The 20,309-nt window shown below is 41.6% G+C and overlaps 1 protein-coding gene across 9 annotated transcripts in view; it reads left to right on the top strand.

Moving 5' to 3' along the window:
- DST (dystonin) overlaps nucleotides 1-20,309 on the top strand; it is a 1,789,835-nt gene that overhangs the window by 1,618,590 nt on the left and 150,936 nt on the right. For all 9 annotated transcript variants that reach the window (XM_069235771.1, XM_069235778.1, XM_069235775.1 and 6 more), the window contains 7 exons: nucleotides 9,019-9,222; nucleotides 12,413-12,644; nucleotides 13,019-13,245; nucleotides 14,897-15,019; nucleotides 16,803-16,904; nucleotides 17,952-18,053; nucleotides 19,607-19,780. In XM_069235771.1, the coding sequence (XP_069091872.1) occupies nucleotides 9,019-9,222; nucleotides 12,413-12,644; nucleotides 13,019-13,245; nucleotides 14,897-15,019; nucleotides 16,803-16,904; nucleotides 17,952-18,053; nucleotides 19,607-19,780 (1,164 nt within the window). The remainder of the gene's footprint in view (nucleotides 1-9,018; nucleotides 9,223-12,412; nucleotides 12,645-13,018; nucleotides 13,246-14,896; nucleotides 15,020-16,802; nucleotides 16,905-17,951; nucleotides 18,054-19,606; nucleotides 19,781-20,309) is intronic.

Consider the following 20,309-nt stretch of genomic DNA (forward strand, 5'->3'; position numbering starts at 1 on the left):
TTCTCCTTATGGTCACTGCTTCTCACTGCCAATTTTCCTTTCTGCCTATTCAGTTTCCCGGCCTGATTAGGGTGCATTGTTTTGTCCTTAGGGATATTTAGTTTGCATGGGCCAGTGTGGCAGTCAGTGTCATAAAGATGGAGTGTGCCTCTTACGTGGTAATTGTGATTGGCTATCAAATAATGCCAGTCCTAGGTGCTCAGAGATGCAATTAAGACAATTCATGCTCCATGAGGTGGTCAGCCTCCACTGTATCATCCATTATTTCCGTACCGAATGTTCTGTTTCTATGCTTCTGAAGGTACCTGGATATAGATATATTTGCTCAAGATTATATTCATATGCTGGCTAGCAGCTGCAGACACTCAAATGTATTGTGTGAATCATTCCCATCGTCTAATGTAATATTCTTCTGGGTTTTCTCAGTAGTTTATTTTAAGGCAAGAGGATGATTAGCTGTAATCAGCAATCTGTAATGCTGTAATATTTTTGCCTTTTTATTGTTACACCCTGTTTGCAAAAGTACAAAAGCAGAAAAAGTGAAATGAAGAAGCTGAGATTGCTGCAGTGATTGAGGTGTTTTAGTAGGAAATGGTCACTTTGCAGTGAAGAAGCAATTACAGATGGCTAAGTGGAAGTTACTAATCCACCGGCTGAATTGGAACCCCAGGCAGAACCTTGATAACCTGCCAGATTCTAGAAGGGTTAGATCTGAAATGAAGCTTCAAATGGTTTATATAAAATACGAAAGTCAGGCCACCCCACGTGTCCTAAAGAGCTTTGTTCTCCTAACACAGAGGTACAGTTAAGGTGTTTCTTTCCTTCATTAAAAGGAAACCAAAATCTTTAAGCTAAAAGGAGGCCTCCAACAAGGTGTTTATAAATCAGCAACTGTACAGGTCTCTGACAGCTGCACGCATGCTACTTATTGAACTTTCCTGTTGGCTTTGCAATTCTTTCTTATGTATGAATTACGATAGAGACCAAGTATAGCATCCCCTGCATTTCTGACGAGCGGGTGACAGAATAATTCGAATTGTACCATGTTGACATCTATTTCAGAAAAACACAATCCGAAGTGTCTCTTGGTGCTAACCTGCGAAACACTCTTGAACATTCACTCTGTACATTGCTGAAACAATAATAGATGGACTGTCCTGACCAGACCAGTGACTTTCAGGTGAGAGGGCACTAGACACACAGCATTTTGCCCACCACATATCCTGTTGAGATTAAGCAGCCAACATTGTAATTGAAAGAGAGTGAACTTCTCTACTCCATAGCAACAGCACTTGTGCTATGTGATGCTTTGGGAGACACTGAAGTTCAGATAATCAAGAGAAGCTAGTGCTATTCCCTCCGGTGCTGTCCTTTCCAATATCACATGATTTAGATTGGTGATTCACAACCTGTGGTCCTCACAGGGTCCATGACTGCTTAGAAAATTAAATATTAACAGATTATTAAAGTGTATATAAAAAAGTGGCTAAATTTACAACTGAAATTTTTAAAACGTCCTGTAAATGTCAAGGAATTTGAAATTGAAGGCTATAAACTATATCTGATAGAGATTTCTTGTTGCAGATTCCTTACCTTGGAATTTCCCCTGGCATCAATCAGGATCCGGAGATGTTTCTCAAGCAATACCCCTGTGCGCCATCGGGTAGTATTGGTCGGCTCTGCTTTTGTCATCATGCGCCGGATATCAAGTCGTTGTACCTATATAGGTGCCACCCGGCGCTGACATCAGTTCTTTTTTTCTTGTGCCAGCCTTCATGGACATTTAAAGAAGAGCTACTCCTACAGTCATTTTTTGACTGAATTTTTAAACTTTTGTCGAAGCCTTTTTTGACACCCTGTTGCATCGAGATGTTGTCACGGAAGACCGGATTCAAGCCTTGTGACTCCTCTGTGATCGATGTTGTCCATGACGGATCAGCACCTTGTGTGTCTTTGGTGTTTGAAGCATGACCTTAAGTCGAGCTCCGAGTGCAGGCCATGAATCCAAAAGCTATGCAGGAGCGTTTCCTAAAGCTGCTTGCGGCCCGGCGCGCAGCTCTGTGTCTTTCCCGGTCTCAGTCGTGAGGACGGTCCTGAGACAAGTTGCAGAGTCCGCACTCTTTGTCGGCCCACTCCAAGTCCTCGGGACATTGGGGTAAGCATAAGAAGAAGTTGAAGAAGAGCAAGCTTTCTTCATCTTCGCCCTGTTGCTCAGATGATGTGATACGGGAAAAGGAGCATCAACCCTGAAGGCATCCGTCCTCTGAGCCTACTCTTGGGTTGGCCCCACCTTCCCGGGAGCCGGAAGCACCCCTAACCAACTACGTGAGATATATGAAGCCATGCTCCTCAGCTTTTGGCAGTACGACCCTGCTGAAGTGCATCCAGGCCGCGAGGGGCCAGCAGGGCCCCCTTGGGTTCTGCACTGGCGACTTTGGCCTCAGCTCCGGGGGGCACCCAGGGGCCGCTCCCGGATCCGAACCAGCATTGGTCATGCCATTTCGACTTTCCCCGACGGTTGTGACGTCAATGCTCCTGACACCGCCTGTGCCCATCGTTGGTGTTGATCCCATTCTCACTGCTGACTCCGACATGAAGCTGGACTGGAGTTGTGCAATGCCGATTCCTACTTCGGCAGGGACCTTGCTCTGTAGGTCAGAACCTGGCCCTTATTCCTATGGGTTGGGGTACGGTGAGAGTTTGAAGGGGACTCTGGACCCTTTAGAATGCCAGCTTGCTGACCCTATGCACTGGGCTCCGGACCTGAGTGAAGACACTGGTCTTGACACTTCCCTTGACACTGACATGCTTTCCCCCCCTACATGGCTACGGAGAAGGCAGGATCTTATTCCATGGTGGTGAAGAGAGCAGCTGAGGTCATGGGTCTTGAGCTGCCTTCGGTGGCCATCAAGACCAACCTCCTGACTGAGGTGCTGACTGAGGTACTTCTACCCGGGGCTTCCTCTTCTGAACCTCTTTTTCCCTTTAATGAAGCACTCACTGATGTCCTCCTGGGGACTTGGTCCAAACCCAACACAGGGGGTCCAGTTAATAGGATAGTCACCCACCCCAATAGAGCAGCACCTATTGACCCAGTGTTCCTGACGAAACACTCAACCCCTGAGAGCTTTGTTATCCAGGCCTCTACATTCCCAGGCACATTCCCCTCTGCACCCCCGGATAGGGAATCCAAAAGACTTGGAGAAAGAATATTCTCTTCCTTCAGTCTGGCATTGCGGTTCGTGAACACTGCATGCCTTTTTGGGCCATTACACCCATACTTTATGTGACACGGTTGCGCAGGTTCTGCCACAGGTCCCGGAGGAGGCCCGGGCCATTCTCTCCTAAGCTGTTGCTGATGGGAGGGATGAGGCGAAGTTCATGATGCGATGTGAACGGGATACAACCGACTTACTTGGTGGATCTGTTGCTTCAACAGTGGCCTTGAGGCACCACGCTTGGTTGATGATGTCTGGCTTTTTGGGAGAAGTCAAATCCACACTTATGAACATGCCCTTTGATGGAACCCATTTCGTGGCAACTCGAGTGCATTAAGGAGTCCCGGGCTACATCCAGATACTTGGGTCTTGTAGCTGCCCCTTGCTCCCCTAAGTTTGCTTTCCGCCCCTTTCATGGCTACGAAAAAGGGCACCCAACCACATTGTTTTCCCTTTAGCCACCATTCTGCGCATGCTGCCCAGCCTCTGCATGGACAGGGATGTGGTATCCAACGTCCTTGTGGATCAGGGGGTCAGTGGTATGCCCAGTCCACCACCCCTTCTGATGCAGCCTCCAAACCTTCCTAGCCTGCGCTTCCCCATCAGGGCCCAGTCAGAGGCAGAATTTGCTATCACATGTCCCACTGGCAATCCATCACATCAGACAGGTGGGTTTTGCAAATAGTCCGAGGGGCTACTTCCTCCCCTTCAGGACTACTCCTCCATCCATGCCACCATTCTACGATCGGATGACAGAGGATCACCTGGCACTTCTCCACGAGGAGGTTACTGCTCTCTTGGCCAAGGGAGCCATAGAGAGGTTCCTGTGCCAGAGGTAGATCGTAGTTGTGATTCCCACTACTTCCTTCTGCCTAAAAAGAACAAGTGCCTTCCCCCTATCCTAGACCTCCAGTCCCTCAATCTCTTCCTCAGGAAGGAGGAGTTCAAAATGCTTACTCTGGCTCAGATTCTATCTGCCCTGGACCCAGGAGACTGGGTGGTAGTGTTGGACGTGCAGGATGCATATTTCCATATTCCCATTCTGCTGGCCCACAGATGCTACTTGTGGTTAACAGTAGGCAATGAGCATTTTCAGCTTCCCTTTGGCCTTACCAGCATACCTTGGCTGTTCACCAAAGTGATGACGGTACTCAAAACTCATCTGCGCAGGTCAGGGGTTTCAGTCTTTCCCTACCTTAACGACTGGCTGTTGAAGGTGGGCTTGCCCCAGGCAGTTGTCTCCGAGCTCCAAACTATGGTGGACCTCTTGCATTCACTAGGGTTCACTGTAAATATGCCAAAGTCACACCTGACTCCCTTTCAGATGCAGCCTTTCATCGGAGCTGTTCTGGACACAGTGCAGTTTCAGGACTATCCTCTTGAGCAGCAAGTCCAGGATATTCGGGCCATTATACCGATGTTTCAGCCTCTCGCCTGGATTTCAGTGAGAATGACTCTGAGGCTGCTGGGCCTCATGGCCTCCTGTAACTTGCTGGTGACACATGCCAGGTGGAGTTTGTGGGCTCTACAGTGGGACCTGAAGTTCCAGTGGGTGTAGCATCAGGGGAATCTCTCCAACATGCTCCAGATCTTGAAGGGAACTGCGCAAGATCTGCAGTAGTGGCTCTTGAATCACGACTGGGTCAGAGGCAGATCCCTCTCCCTTCCCTAACCAGATCCTACAGTAGTGACAGATGCATCACTCCTGAGATGGCGTGGCCACATGGGAGAGGCAGAGATCAGAGGCGTCTGGTCTCCGGTAGAGTCCAGGCTCCATATCACTCTTTTTTAGCTCCGGTCGATCAGGATAGTATTGAAACCGTTCCTTCCCTCTCTCAGAAGGATGGTGGCGCAGCTGTTCACTGACAACACCACTGCCATGTGGTACTGCAACAAGCTGGGTGGGGTGTGGACATGGACCCTTTTTCAGGAGGCTCTGTGCCTCTGGACATGGCTGGAACATAAGGGCATTTCCCTGGTGCTTCAGCACCTGGCGGGCTCTCTGAACTCCAGGGCAGACAAACACATCCGTCAATGCCTGGTTGATCACGAATGGCATCTCCATCCAGGCATGGTGCAAGGTCTCTTTCAGCAGTGGGGAAAGCCTTGTTAATCTGCTCACCTCCTCAGAGAATGCACAATACTAGCTGTTTTGCTCATTGAAATTTCCAAGATGGCACTCGCTTTTCATCTTGAGTGGAACTCAGGCCTCCTTTACGTCAGTACCACTTCTGCCCAGAATTCTCAAGAGGATCAAGAACGACGGGGGCCAAGTAATTCTTGTGGCTCCGTACTGGGCACGAAGAATCTGGTATCCCAAGCTATTGAGCATGGCCATTGATCCTCTGATCAGACTGCCCCTTCAGCAGGATCTTCTGTCGCAGCAGAAGGGGATGGTTCTCCACCCGAACCTGTCCAGGCTCCGCCTTCTTGCATGGAGATTGAGCGGCGGAATTTGACAGCTTTTGACCTTCCACCCGAAGTCTATATCTTGGCAGCCAGGTGTCCCTCCACCAAAACGGTATATTTGTTGGAACAAATTTGTGGCATGGTGCACAGACAAGTCAGTTGACCTCCCCTCTGCCCCTCTGTCTGAGATCCTCTCGTTTATTCTTTCTCTAGCCCAGCATGGCTCTGCTTTTGGCACCCCTCAAGGTTTAATTGTCTGCTATCTCTGCTTTCCTGAGATTACCTGACCAACCCTCCTTGTTTAACTCTATTGTTGGTGGATTCCTGAAGGGTCTTACCCATGTCTCCTCCATCACCATTCATAATGCCCCAATGGGATTTGAATCTGGCTTTTACTTTTCTAATGTGTGGTCCTTTCGAGCCACTTCATAACTTTCTGCTCAGGCTTCTGCCTATAAAAATAGCCTTCCTTGTAGCCATCACTTCTGCCTGCAGAGTGAGTGAGCTGCAGACCCTTTCTTCGAAGCCACCTTTCCTTTCCATCTATCTTGACAAGGTGGTGCTTCATAATAGCACTTCCTTTTTACCAAAAGTGGTCACGCCCTTTCATGTAGACACAACCTTTACCTTGGCTACTTTTTATGTGCCCCGCATCCTTCTAAGGAAGAGGAGCAACTCCACAGCCTGGACCCAAAAAGAGCATTGCTATTCTACCTTGATCGTACCAGAGTTCCAGGTGGATGATAATCCTTTGTGGGTTATGTGGGAGCAAAGAAAGGTCAGACAATGCAGAAGAGGACCATCTCCTACTCGGTAATTTTATGCGTTAAAATGTGCTAAGTGTTGGCTAAGAAGCAACCCCCTTAGGATTTGCGTGTTCACTCCACCAGAGCAACAGCTGCAACTACTGTGTTAGCACGCGGAGTTCCAGTCCTGGACATCTTTCAGGCAGCAACGTGGGCATCATTGCACACTTTCAACAAACACTACTGCCTGGACAGTCAAGCCCAAAGGGACGAGAATTTTGCCTGTTCAGTCCTGCGAGACTTCCTAGTATGATCTTGGTTCCGAGACCCTTCTCCGGGGATGGTATTACTTGGGTATCTATTCTAAGGTAAGGAATCTGCAACTAGAAGTCTCTATCAGATGAACAAGTTACTTACCTTCGGTAATGCATTATCTGGGAGAGGCATATTTTAGTTGCAGATTCCTTACCGACCCACCCATCCTCTGTGTTCTGCAAACTGATTTTTAGGTACAGGGACTTCCCTTTCAGAGCCGTAGTTCTGATGCACCAGTGGTCAGTTTTCTTCATGGCTACGCGCTTCTGGCTTGAAAAGTTGTGAAAAGAACTGACGTCAGCGTGCCGTTGTGGTGCCTATATATGTTCACCTGTATCATATCCGGGGCACATGACTCTGACGGACGCAGAGACAACTGATGCCACCTGACGGCGCGCAGGGGTACTGCTTGCGAGAAATCTCTGGATCCAGACTGACGCCTGAGGAAAATTCTAAGGTACGGAATCTGCAACTAGAATATGTCTCTACCAGCTGATGCGTTACCGAAGGTAAGTAACTTGTTCATTAATATCCTCAGATTGTCACAGCATATAGCATAGATCATGTGTGGCTTCAATTGAATTTTGAAAAGCTCCAACCTTCCTATTGAAATTGCATTTTATATTTTGTTTTGTTTATAATTGTTTGCAAATTAAAGAACGTGTTATCATTTGTGTGTGTGTTTGATGAATGTTTGTTTCTGTATTTTTTGTGTATTATTTTGCATTTCAAATTATCAACAGTGTTTAGGCCGGGGTCCCTGGCTTTCAGTAATGACTCATTGGTGGGTGCCCAGATTCGAAGAATGATTAATTGGGGAACCCGGGTTCCAATAATGATAAAGTGAGGGTCCACAGAAGTCGAAGGGTAGGAACCACAGATGTAGGTTCTTCTTCAGCCCTAACCGGATTCGACACGAATTTACCTGCAAAGGTAAGGGCGGGAAATTGTCTGGGAGACTCCCTCATATTTTCCATGGCAGTGAATGCAGTACTACACTGACAACTGTATGCACAATCAGCTTCTGAATGCTTTTGATCTTCTCAGTTCAATAAAGTATGCAAGGGAAAAATAGTTCACTGGCACCAATTTTGGCAGAAAAAGAATACCAGGCAGCCTGTTTTAAAATAAACAATGCCCTTTCTTGAAGCCATGAACCATTTGTACCACAAGCTTCTGAGTTATCAGTAATATCATTGTGCTTCAACTCTAATCATTAACTTGATGTAAAAAACCTCAACACCAACTTGAAAGTTAATTATAAAAGACTGGGAAGAGGGTAGAGCCTGACTCTGTTAGAGCATGCTATGACTGATGTGCATGCCTGATGGATGGAAGCAGGTGCCCCAACATAATCTGGACTCACCCCTTGATCTGTCACTGAGTGCTCTGTCCCACTCACTTCATGGCTGCTGAGCATCATCTGAGTCCTGCTGCTGTGAGCTATCTAGGTTGCATTGGGCCTGCATGTTCCGTGATTGCACCCCTGTCACAGTGTGAGATCGGCACCATAATCATTCTAGGACCTAAGGAGTGCATGCTAATTCTCAAATTCACATGCTTATACAGCTGTCGTCAAGTGGTCTGGCTGTTAAATAGTCCTAATTAAAGGGATGAAAGAGGTGATCATGGTCCAGTAAAGCAGGGTACCACTTGGGCTAAAACCAGAAGTCCCCTGGTGACATAACCTCCCTTAAATACACAAATAGAGAATGGAAGGAGACACCTTGATGCTACCAATAGCTTGCTTATAAAGAGTCAGCTCCCAAAATGAAAAACCTTATTAAAAGCATCTTGGAAAACAGACATGGGATTCTGCATGTTATTCTGGAGTAATTGACTTTCTAATAAAGAAACCACTCTTTATGCCATTCAAATAAATCTAGTTCTTAATTTAGTACAGTGTGATGTTTGGTAAGTCGTACATTTAAGAATATGAAAATATTTTTTAATAATGTATATCTCATAATGCTTCTTGGAAGTTACTGCCTGCACACAGTCACACACACAAAACAAATCCATATTGTTGGAATTAAAGTAAAAAACACACATATTAATTGTTTAGCTTTCACAGTTACTTGCATATTTTGCAAACTTTGCTAAATTCTCATTGATGCTAAATTAAAATTAAAATATTGTTCATGTTTGTGACTGAGTTCCCCTCTGTCAAACTGTAAATTAGACCCTTAGTTTTCATGTGTCAATCATCTGAGTTATTATGTCCGAGGCTACTGCTTTGCTGGTTTAAGGCTGGATGTATCACATATGGCAATGGTTGTCATCTGTTAGCATTTGTCTTACATACTGAAAGTCTGTTGAATTTCTTACAGCAACTACGTGAGCTGATTGCTGAACACAAGCCTCATATAGACAAGATGAACAAGACTGGGCCTCAGTTGTTGGAACTGAGCCCTACAGAAGGGTTTTCAATCCAAGAAAAGTATGTGACAGCTGACACGCTATACAGTAAAATTAAGGAAGATGTAAAGAAGCGGGCAATTGAATTAGATGACGCCATCTCACAATCATCACAGGTATCTTTACACCATTACTACTTAACCTAATGGATGTTTGATGATGACATTGAATAAGTAGATATTTTTATAATATTCACCTAGAACAGTGCTTCCCAAACTTTTCAGAACAACGTCCCACTTTTTAGTATAACAATTTTTGTAACCTGCCTAGCTTAAAGGGGCATGTGGCAGGCGATTTTTTAATTTAATTACAGCATTGTGTGGTAGAACATTGTAATTTACAGACAGCACATTTTACATTTAAATGGTTGCTAGGTTTGCACAGACAGACAGTTTTACTGATAAAAGCTATATTGCACACAAACAATAATGTGTGGAAATGGGGTTCCAGTGAATATTTCTTATTTTGCATCACCAAGTCAAGTGTCTTGATTTGTTCTGATCCTATTAAAATCTTTGTTTCCATCACACTTATTAATTACAAATAATGTGCTTCATTTTTGCTTTCCTAACTGCTGAATATGTACATTTTAATTACAGGAAATTATGTTTGGTTGTGTTCTTTATTTATTTATTGGACCTTCGCGACCCACCAAAAATCAGCGCACGACCTACCAGTGCAGTCTAGAGTCAGAGTTTGGTTAGCAGGAATTCTGTTTGCTTTGCCGGTAAAAAACAATTTTTCAATGACAGCAGTGCAAAATCCTTGGTATTTTTATTTTGTACCTCTATAGGTAAGGAGTGTAAATTGCACCAGTGGGAGCTTTCATCAGTGGAGCAAAACCTGCTTGTGGAATTACCACTAATGTAGAAAAATACTGAAAATCTGCTCCTGTGTAACTCCGTCTCTACTTCCAAACTCTAGAACATATGATCATTTCACAGATATGTGATCCTAAATCTGTTAGTATCAGCATTTTGGCACAGTCTCAGAAGCTTAAATGTTTCATTTGGTTGAGAGGCTCATGTTGCTCATTTGCACCTAGAGATCTGGGTTCCAATTCATATTGTTAATTCACCTGGAAATCATGTGATTCTTTTCACATCCACGTCTTGTGCCACATTTTGAAAATGTGTTGGACTTTTAAAATGCCAAAATGTATATTTTAACCAGATCTCCTCATCACATCCACTTAATTGTAATGCATTCAGACTTGGCTTTCAAATGCAAACTGCACTATGTGCAGCACCCCATGCTCCTGCTGAAGTGAAAATATTCTCTATGTAGTGCTGAGTTACTCCTTGGATCCAGGAGGACGAAGTAGTTGTAAGTTCTCCCTGGCATGATCAAGAGTTTATTGTTGTGCCAATTAAGGTCTGGCTAACCACCTACCTCTAGTCATGCCACCTGTTTTCAGAATTTTGCACTGTAAATAGGGCAGATTTATGCCATTTCACTTTGTGGTCTTTCCAGTAATTTGTGTGATGCATTTGGTGGGAGACCATCTTGAGAATGATATCAGCATGGGCCCCCTAACCAGGGAAACAGGGCAACCCCTTTGTCACTGTTCTCACTGGCAATTTCCTGTCTGGATTAGCCATGTAAATCTGTAAACCATGTAGTCCACAAATGTCCCCCCATGTACTGAACTCCCTGCTGTGGGTGGACTTATTTGTTTTCTTTTTAGTTTGAAGTAAACATCTACTTCAGGTTTTTTTTCAGAAAAAGGTCAAACTTGCTACCCTGGCGTTGTGGACCTGCTGTCAAAGTTTTTTTTCTTAAAAGCAAGTTCAGCCATGGAGGCAGGAGCTGCTTCGTGAAAAAGTATACGGATAGGACAACCAGTTCCAAACACCGAGAGTGCATTAGTCTTAAAATGGCAACGTGAAATACCGCTGAACATTCATTATATTGTTAATTTCCTTAAATAATAAGAGCATCATTTTAAATATTTCCTTGTATAATACATGTGCAGCTGAGAAAATGAACAACTAGGAGAAACAGAGTTTTGGTCTTCGAGACAGATTTTAAAATGTATTTAATCTTCTTTGTAGGAAAGTGATTAACTTTTAATGTTGCATTGTTTCTGAAAGATATTCATGTATGTCAGCAGTTTTTGATGTATACAGCTATTCATAGTGCTAGTCAGTTTTTGTGACACTTGAAACATACTTTTCTGTGAACAGATAAGTTGGACAGGTAGACGAAGTATAGGTTTCTTCTAAGTTAGTTGACAGCAAATTCTCATTCCAAACTTATTTTCTGGCTTAGTCCATCAATACCATACATCAAAATACAATTAACCAAACACAGTAATATAAGTACAAAAGTATGTGTTGCAACAGCGTAGAAACTGAGAAGCAGATTAAAACATATCAACCCCCAAAAAAAACAACAGCAATAGAAAGATCATTAGGGCCTCTGGGATAATGAGGAACAGTTAACAAATATTACCAAGACAATGCTAAATACTGGATTATATTAGACTAATAGAAACATCGGAAAAACACTTATTAGTATGAACAGATTTGACTTACGCATGTTAAGACCCTGTTGGCGAATGCCTACTCTAATTGCTAACACAATCAGTGTGGGTCCTTGACAGAAAACTCACTTGAGAGAGTAAGATTTATAAGATTTATAAGTTCTTTGGTTACAACTAGAGAGGAAGCAAAACTACAGAGATATGTTAATTATATGACTGTGGAATTCTCATTAAATTACCCATGAGAGGAAGGAGGAGTTTGAGGCAAGATTAGTGTAACTGTGGCACTTTATTCTGATTTCACCATGTCAAATTGGAGCTTAATGTCTACATTTACCTAGAGCTTGAGGCACGTTGAAGGTTATCGCAGGATATCGAGTAGCAGAGCATGAGACCAGTGGTGGTGGGAACGGTTGGTATTCACATCCACCTCACCTTATAGGTTTTCTAACCAAACAAGGAATGTGGAAAAGGGCTTCTTCTATTTTGAGTGGTTACAAAATTATGGTGTAAGACACTCAGCACTAGAACACCATGAAAGAACAAAGTTATTAAGCATAACAGAATAAAACATTTTTATTGCATATAAATAAAAAATGATAGGAAAGCGAGACATCTCCTCAAATAATAATGAATCATAAAGCATAAGTCTTAGTTGTGTACCACCGATCCAGTAATGTGCTTGGGAGGCCTCCAGTTGTGGATGAATGCTTATACATTATACAATTCAGTACAATATGTGTTGCTGCCATTATGATGTATTCTGTTGTGTTTCTTGTTTCTCCTTCACCCCCTTCTCTAAACCTTCCCTCTTTTACTAGTTTCATGACAAGATTGACCCCATGCTTGAAAGTCTGGATCGCATAGCAGAGCGCTTGAGACAGCCACCTTCTATCTCAGCTGAGGTTGAGAAAATCCGAGAACAGCTTAGTGAAAACAAGAATGTGTCTGTGGAACTGGAAAAACTTCAGCCGGGGTATGAGACACTCAAACAGCGCGGGGAAGAGATGATTGCTCGCTCTGAGGGTGCTGATAAGGATATCTCCGCCAAAGGTAGTTTACTGCGTCAAATGGCCATTCCTTTACTGTGCGATGTTAAGATGGAGCCTTTATGCTATTAGTCTGTTTGCTCTTTGATAATATGATAAGTACATTTTCAGGTTGGCTGTGTTGCAAGAAGACATAATTTTATTCAATCCTCCTACATTTAAATCGGAATAGCCAGTTAGAATCCATATATATATATATATTTTATTCAGTGGTTGTCCTTTAAGTCCCTTTTAGATATATGATATGACTCTAGTCGAAATTAAAACATAATTATGGTTGGATTAATGTCAAACTGTTGTCCATTTTCAGTAATGTCTGGTTGTTTCTGCAGGCATATGTTTTTTAAGTACTTACAAAGCCTCTTTTTTTCCACTTAGCTGTCCAGGATAAGCTCGACCAAATGGTTTTCATATGGGAGGATATCCAGGCCCTGACAGAGGAGAGAGAGGCAAAGCTGCTTGATGTGATGGAGCTGGCCGAGAAGTTCTGGTGTGATCACATTGCCCTTGTAGTCACCATTAAAGATACTCAGGACTTTATCCGTGATCTTGAAGAACCAGGAGTGGACCCATCTGTTGTCAAACAACAGCAGGAAGCTGCAGAGGTCAGTTAGAGGTTGTTCTGTAGCGTTCCCATAGATGGGAACATGCCTCGACCTTAAACAGTAACACAAAGAACTCAACCATTTGAAAAAATAATGCTTGAATCGAGGATTTATAATCTGAATCTGTGAACAACAGCAACATATTTTATGGACCAAACAATGTCTCCCATGATCAATTGCACAGTTACTCGAGATTAACACCGAGGACAATCAACATTTTCAAAGTTATTTGAAAGTATCAAAATGATTGATTTTAGATGGAAATAGCACTGCAGAATGGGCTTAATTTGGACATTTGACATTTAAATAAAAACAGTAGCAGAAGTCCCTTTATGAGAGAGTTTGTTAATGATTAAAAAAATGTCAATTTCTAAATTAATACTTAGCCATGCTTAAATTCTGAAGCAATATATATATTGCATAGATTCCATGTTCTTTGAGTGTTGATATTTCAGTTGCACTCCTGTACAAAGGGGGTTGACATGACAGAGGGTGGTGCAGGTACCATATCGTGGCTTCCATGGAAACATACGCTTCAAGATACAGAATAATTTAGAGCTGCCTCACTATTCCATAAGGAAGTTTAATATGTGAGTATTGTAAACAGAATTTCAAACCATCAGAATTTTCTCAAACTCATCATTGTTAGATTACACATTAGAAGCACACCTACTTTAACAGATTTGAGGCATCAACCTCACAACTCAACTCCTAGAAACAAAATGTTCTAAAGGCAGGTGCGTTGTGTCATAAAGACTTTTCTGTTAAAATGTACTGGACATGGCTAATTCTCAATATAGTCAAAGCAGAACAGTGCATACAGTATCTCCTGACCGAGAGCAAGGCCAAACAGGCTCTGAAGAGTGGCAGTCTCTCCTTTTCCTTCCTCAGATGTCAGGCCCACAGGCCCAGGCAAAGCATTCCTGCAGCCTTTGCAGTGGCAGAACCAATTTTCTTGTGAGGCTGGGTAAGGCTGACATCTTCCTCCTATAGACCTTGAATATAAGGCTAATTTGCCCCTAAACATCGCGTACATGCATCACTTGTTTACTTTCTTTGATGCATGCTTTAATTTCGTTATGATCAAAACTTTATTAATCCACATACAGTGCTTCACATTGATGTATTCACTTGTTCCATGGCTAGGTGGTTCACTTACTAGAAAAGATCAATGATCGTACAAACATGCTTCCCTCTTTCCCCAGTACCCCAGGGAGTAACCATGCCCCATTTATCTGGCACTGAACTTAAGAACCACACAAAGAATGACATATTATCTAATTTCCACGACTCTGCTTCCCATTCCCGGTCACTGAGCTGGATAGATGGCTGAAGGTATTCCCACTTTCCCTTATTTCAGTAGTGTGCTCTGTAACATTATCAACATGATTTATCCTGGGTGAAGGCTCAGAAGAATTTCAGCATGCCCACCGTAAGAATTCCAAAAGTTATAGAGAGGGAATTCTCCTTCTGGGGGTTCTTTTTTGTTGAGAGAGGCACAATAAAATTAGTTAGATTATATTTTATGTTGGATGTCTCCATATTAGCTCTTGGTTTTATTTGTATTTTCTTTTGCTAGCATAATACATTTTTAGGTATATCACTCATACCTCTGTTTTCTTTAACAAATGTACATTTGGTTTCTTTTTAGGCTATCAGGGAAGAAGTAGATGGACTGCAAGAGGAACTAGATGTCGTCATAAACCTAGGAGGTGAACTCATAACTGCTTGCGGAGAACCTGACAAACCTGTTGTCAACAAGAGCATAGATGAGGTACATCTTAATAAAACAAATATTCCCCAAATGCATTATTATCCTAGAAACATTCTTTTGATCCTTGTGGGGCATGTATGCAGTGGCACCCTCCACCACTAATTTATATTCTCATTAAATGTATTGAAATGTGGTGTCACTCAAAATTATGGGGATCAGTGACTTTGCAGAGTTAAGGATGAGGTTCAGAAGCCACCATGTTGGAGGGATTCTAATGACTGCTCACGTATCTGTGCAGGCCTAGTAGCTCCCTTAATGTCGCTGATCTTCTGCCTGCATTGAGGAGATAAAATCCCATCTGCTTGATGTGGGAGGTGGCCCCATCTCAGAACAGAAGTGATAGACTTTATGACCTATAGGTTCATGGACATGCACTAAAAAACAGGGGTATCACTATCCAGGGTCTTTACAAAAATATACCCTAAAGCTCTTCGCAATGCTAGGGCACTAAAAGTAATTTGAGCTCAATATATGTTGTTTTTAAGCCAGTTAAATAAAGGTCTTGCATGCTGTCTGAGCGAATCTTGAGAATAATAGCATGATGTACCACAAATATATAATAAAAGGGAACATAACTGGCCTTTCACTGTCTGTGCTTAAAGGTATTGTTAGATATGAATAGAAGCACACACACAATTAGATTATTTATTTCTTTATTTATTGGAGGCAATGTCAGGAGTCCTAGCATTGTATTAAAACTTGTGTGTCTTAAAAAAGTCCTACATGCCAAGACAATACTGTCAGCACCAGACACCATCCCGTGCACATGTACAAATTCAGTTTAGAGACTGTTATGTGTGATTGCTTCAACCATTTTAGTAATAGTGCAGTATGTCTGGTATTTGCTTGTTTGCTTCCAGTCTCTTCAAACGATATTGGGGCATTGCACAAACCTATTTTTAAGAGGGAGACGTGAACTTAGTGTAGGCTAGCTTTTACAATTTCAGTAGATTTAAATGTTTTCAGAGGTTTACAAAAATTCCTACTGCCTACATTTATTCCTGCTTGTCTGCAGGCAAGTATGTTGCAGACATGTTTGGAAAGAACGTGCTTTAACGCTTTAGTTTGCTTTCGTTGTTTTTTTGCCAGGGAATTGCATTTTATGGTTGTCAAATACATGTCACATACTCCCTCATATTTATGACGATGTGGTATATTTAGATGTGGCAAAATCTTGGTAAGACAAACTGTCAAATAGTTACAGCTTTGTGGCTGTTTACTACTTCCTGCTTCTCCTCTGGGAACAACCATTTTTCAAACAGTGAACTTGTTACTCTGTGATAGTGAGTTATATACTTTGGACTAAACGTCTGCAAGTCGTGTAAATTAGGATATACCATTGTGAATTGCAGAATTATTTTTGCTCGCTTAAGTTGCATAGAGATGTACAAACACGTTGTGAATTAGATTCATAGTTCATCCGTATATTTAGTTTATTCTTAAGTGCTAATATATAGGTGTAATCCATCACTAATCAGCCTCTTCAAAGAAGTGTGGTAATAACATCTTTAATTTGAGAGTCTACTCTTGACCATCGTATGAAGGATTTTATAGATACTCCTGCATGCATGTTTTATGGAGGTTGTGAAACATGGTGATTTTTTAAAATTCTGTATGTAGTACGTAATCAATGATTGGTGAATGTGCAACTAACCGCCCACATTTCTCTTTTTTAGACTGTTGACGGACTAGGAGAAGGGTACAGATTAAGATTAAAATTCTACTGCTTAACTTTCCAGTAAAGTGATATGAAATTTTTTGACTTTGTCACTTCTGTTTGTAGCTGAATTCGGCTTGGGACACCCTGAATAAAACATGGAAGGACCGAATTATTAAGCTCAATGAAGCCATGCAAGCTGCTGTTCAGTACCAAGATGGCCTGCAGGTATGTAATGTACCAGAATGTTACATTTAAAGCTGGACATATGCAATTAATATAATCAGGTGTATCTTATGCATCATATTTGACAGAAGTTGTATTATTATGGCATCCATAACTTATATACACATTTTACATTTTTAGGATGTTTCACAAGGCCACTATGTTTTTATATTAAATGTGTGTAAAGGCAAAATAGTGGATGCATTTAAGGTTATACAAAAGACTATCATATGAAGAACACCATTGTTGTTTAAGTACAAAAGTACTCTTATCTAAATAAGACCCAAAACTGAATATATTTGTGACCTTCCTTTTCCTAAAATATTAACTTTGTTTGATTCTACCTGGATCGAATTTTTGTTTAGAGAATTAATAAACCAGAGCTCCCCTGATCTGCAGTTTTGCAAGTTGTACTTACTCTGCTAGTGTAGATAGTTATACCCTAAATTAAGAAAAGACTAAAACACAGGATCTTTCCTAAACTGAAACTTCTTAATTACACTGTATCAGTGACATAAAAGCATATGAGAAATAATTCATGGGACATTGCAGTAGCATTTTGCATGGACTGATTTCCACAGCTTGTCTCTAGATGAACAATGCTTCAAATACATGTAATGCGCTGATAAAGATGTGCATAATTAAATGATATGTATGGGCTGTGTAAGTTTTTTTGTTTTTATTCACATGATAGAGTATGTGCTTCTTTTCACCTGTGTATGTTCAGCGCTCAGCTTTCCAACTTGCTATTACTTTTTACGTATTTTTTCTGAAAACAGACTGTCAAGAAGGCTTACAATGAAAGCAACAGATGGGATATGTTCTTTGCATGTGTTTGCCAAAGTTACAACCTCTTTGTACACATTCTTTGGCAAAGTTGGCAACAGTCCCCTTTTTACAGTGCATGTCATCTCCAGTACTTTAAGCTTTGTGTGGTTTGCTGCGGAGGTGTGTCATTGAGTCTTATCTTATGATAATCAGCTCAGACAAGAGACACACATTGGTCTTAGTTTCTGATAGTTTGTACATTTTCATTTGTTTTCTTTTTAGGCTATTTTTGACTGGATAGATATTGCAGGGAGTAAACTTGATTCAATGCCACCTATCGGGACTGATCTGGAGACAGTAAAGCAGCAGATTGCCGAACTAAAGGTAATAATCAGTCATTTCAGACTAATTAACTGATTATTGTATTGTAAGACCCAGATAAAGTTGTTATATTTGCTTCCAATAAAACACATCAAGAAACTCTGGATTGTATAGTAGATAGCAGTGTATAAATAAACCTGGTTATTACTTTCAAAGGCCCCTTTTAGGGGATAGTAGTGTCTTAAACATGTGTTAGACATAGAAATATGTACTCTGCTTTCCTTATGTACTACACCAAAAGTAACAGGAAGGGTTTTGTACATGGGTGACTACTTCATCCCAGCACCATGCTTCAAACCTTGTTAATACGTGCAAGCATAGAGATGTCTTAAGTGGGGATATCGTTGAGAAACGCATACAGACATTTTGAAAGCAATAAGAAAGAAATGACTCGAGATGATTGTGTGATACAATGCTATGACGCTTACAGAGATTCATTTGATATCATCCTTTTATTATGATATCAAGACATTCTGTCACTTGACTTTCCAAATATTTCTAAAAGCACTGTTTATCTAACTAGTTTACAAAGCATATCTCCCCTTTCCTTCTGTTTAAAGTACAGTTCTGTGCTGAAAACAATGATTGACAATGACAAGTGAACATTGGCAACCAAGAGATACCAGAATACCCTCATGATCAAGCTTCTGAATAATGTATGCACAGCTGTAATAATTTCCATGTTGCATAAGCATCCAGTAAAGTGAACATGCTCACATCAAGCATTAAAATGACTGAGAGCAAAACACTACTTTTACCTTGTAGTGGTTTTCACCTTACAGTCATCTCCTAACCATAAAAACATGAGAGTCCTGCCTCCACACAGCATGCTTCTGAAATGTATTGTTAAGGTCCTGAAGTATGACTTCTTTTAAAATATATTGGTGTAACAGATTTCAAAATTGAGACTCTTTGTAGACTATTTATAGCATAGTTTTGTTTATCTTTTACATGGAGCTACGTGTTATAAGTGGCTTCAGAGCACCTCAAAAGAATTGTATAATAAGACAGAAAAATTGCATAAAATAATAATTCACTTCCATATTCTAGATACGAGGTTGCAATCTCATTTAATCTAATGTGTGTCTCTGTATTTGTGTTTGTGTGTGTCTGCATGCATGCATGGGAACAAGTGTAAGGCATTCTAGATCAAAAAAGAAAGCCTAATTTTCTAAAACACTGTGTTTAAGTGAAAACATTAATGTTTACTTGTATAAATATTGATTTCCTCCAGACATTGCTTCTTTTGTGCATTCTATTCAAGATGGGTTTCCGTGCTATGTTATGTATGTGTTTCTTGTATTCTATATGACATCTCTTGGGGAGGCCATTTTGAACAAATAATCTAATTGATGCAGTTATCCATGGTACTAGCGGAAAATAGCAGATAATTGTAGAAACGAGGTTGGTGACAGAAATGTCCCTCTCCACTCAGATGTGCGCTGTAGAATAACAATAATTTACTGCTTGGTTGGACATTTACATTTGAAAATTGTCCCAAATAAATTACCTGCATTGCTTAATGTATCCCTCTTGCTTTCCCCACTCTTATTTAGCAATATAAATCAGAGGCCTATCAGCAGCAGATAGAAATGGAAAGGCTAAATCATCAGAAAGAACTGCTTCTAAAGAAGGTTACAGATGAGATGGAGAAGCATGCGGTTCAAGACTCTTTCACAGAACTGAAACACCTGTGGGACACCCTGGAGGAGAAAATTGTGAACAGACAGGTAATTACAGTCAAACCATAAGCAAAGCTGTGGACTCACTGCGAATCCCGGCCTTCCCCAAGTCATTCTGGATGAAGCAAGAGATTCACACAACAAAGAGAAAACAATGGGGAAAACAGCAAAGGGTAACAGAGAGACACAGGACCTCTTCCAATAGCAGGGTATTTGTAGTAAAGCAGGACTAAAGTGAAGATGGATTCGGGACTGTGAGCAGGTGGTTCCAAATGGATGGGAAATAAGGAATTCCCTGAATATAGTTGAAATACAAAGTATGTATAAGGGGCATTCAGAGCAGGTACATCGATCAGGAGAAATGTAGTCAGCTCAATCTGCCTCTTAACAGTGGTTGGTGTGTTAATACCAACCACTGACCAGTATACTGGTGTTAACCGCCTGGACACCAGGAGCTGGATTTTCTAACTAAATAGGATAACATATGACAGACAGACAAACTAGAGACAAACCAGGTAGGCAGCAGGGCTAAAGAGGAGGGAACCGGAAGGCAACAGACAGCGAGGAACAAAACAAA

The sequence above is a fragment of the Pleurodeles waltl genome, chromosome 5, assembly GCF_031143425.1.
Source record: "Pleurodeles waltl isolate 20211129_DDA chromosome 5, aPleWal1.hap1.20221129, whole genome shotgun sequence".
Taxonomy (NCBI): domain Eukaryota; kingdom Metazoa; phylum Chordata; class Amphibia; order Caudata; family Salamandridae; genus Pleurodeles; species Pleurodeles waltl.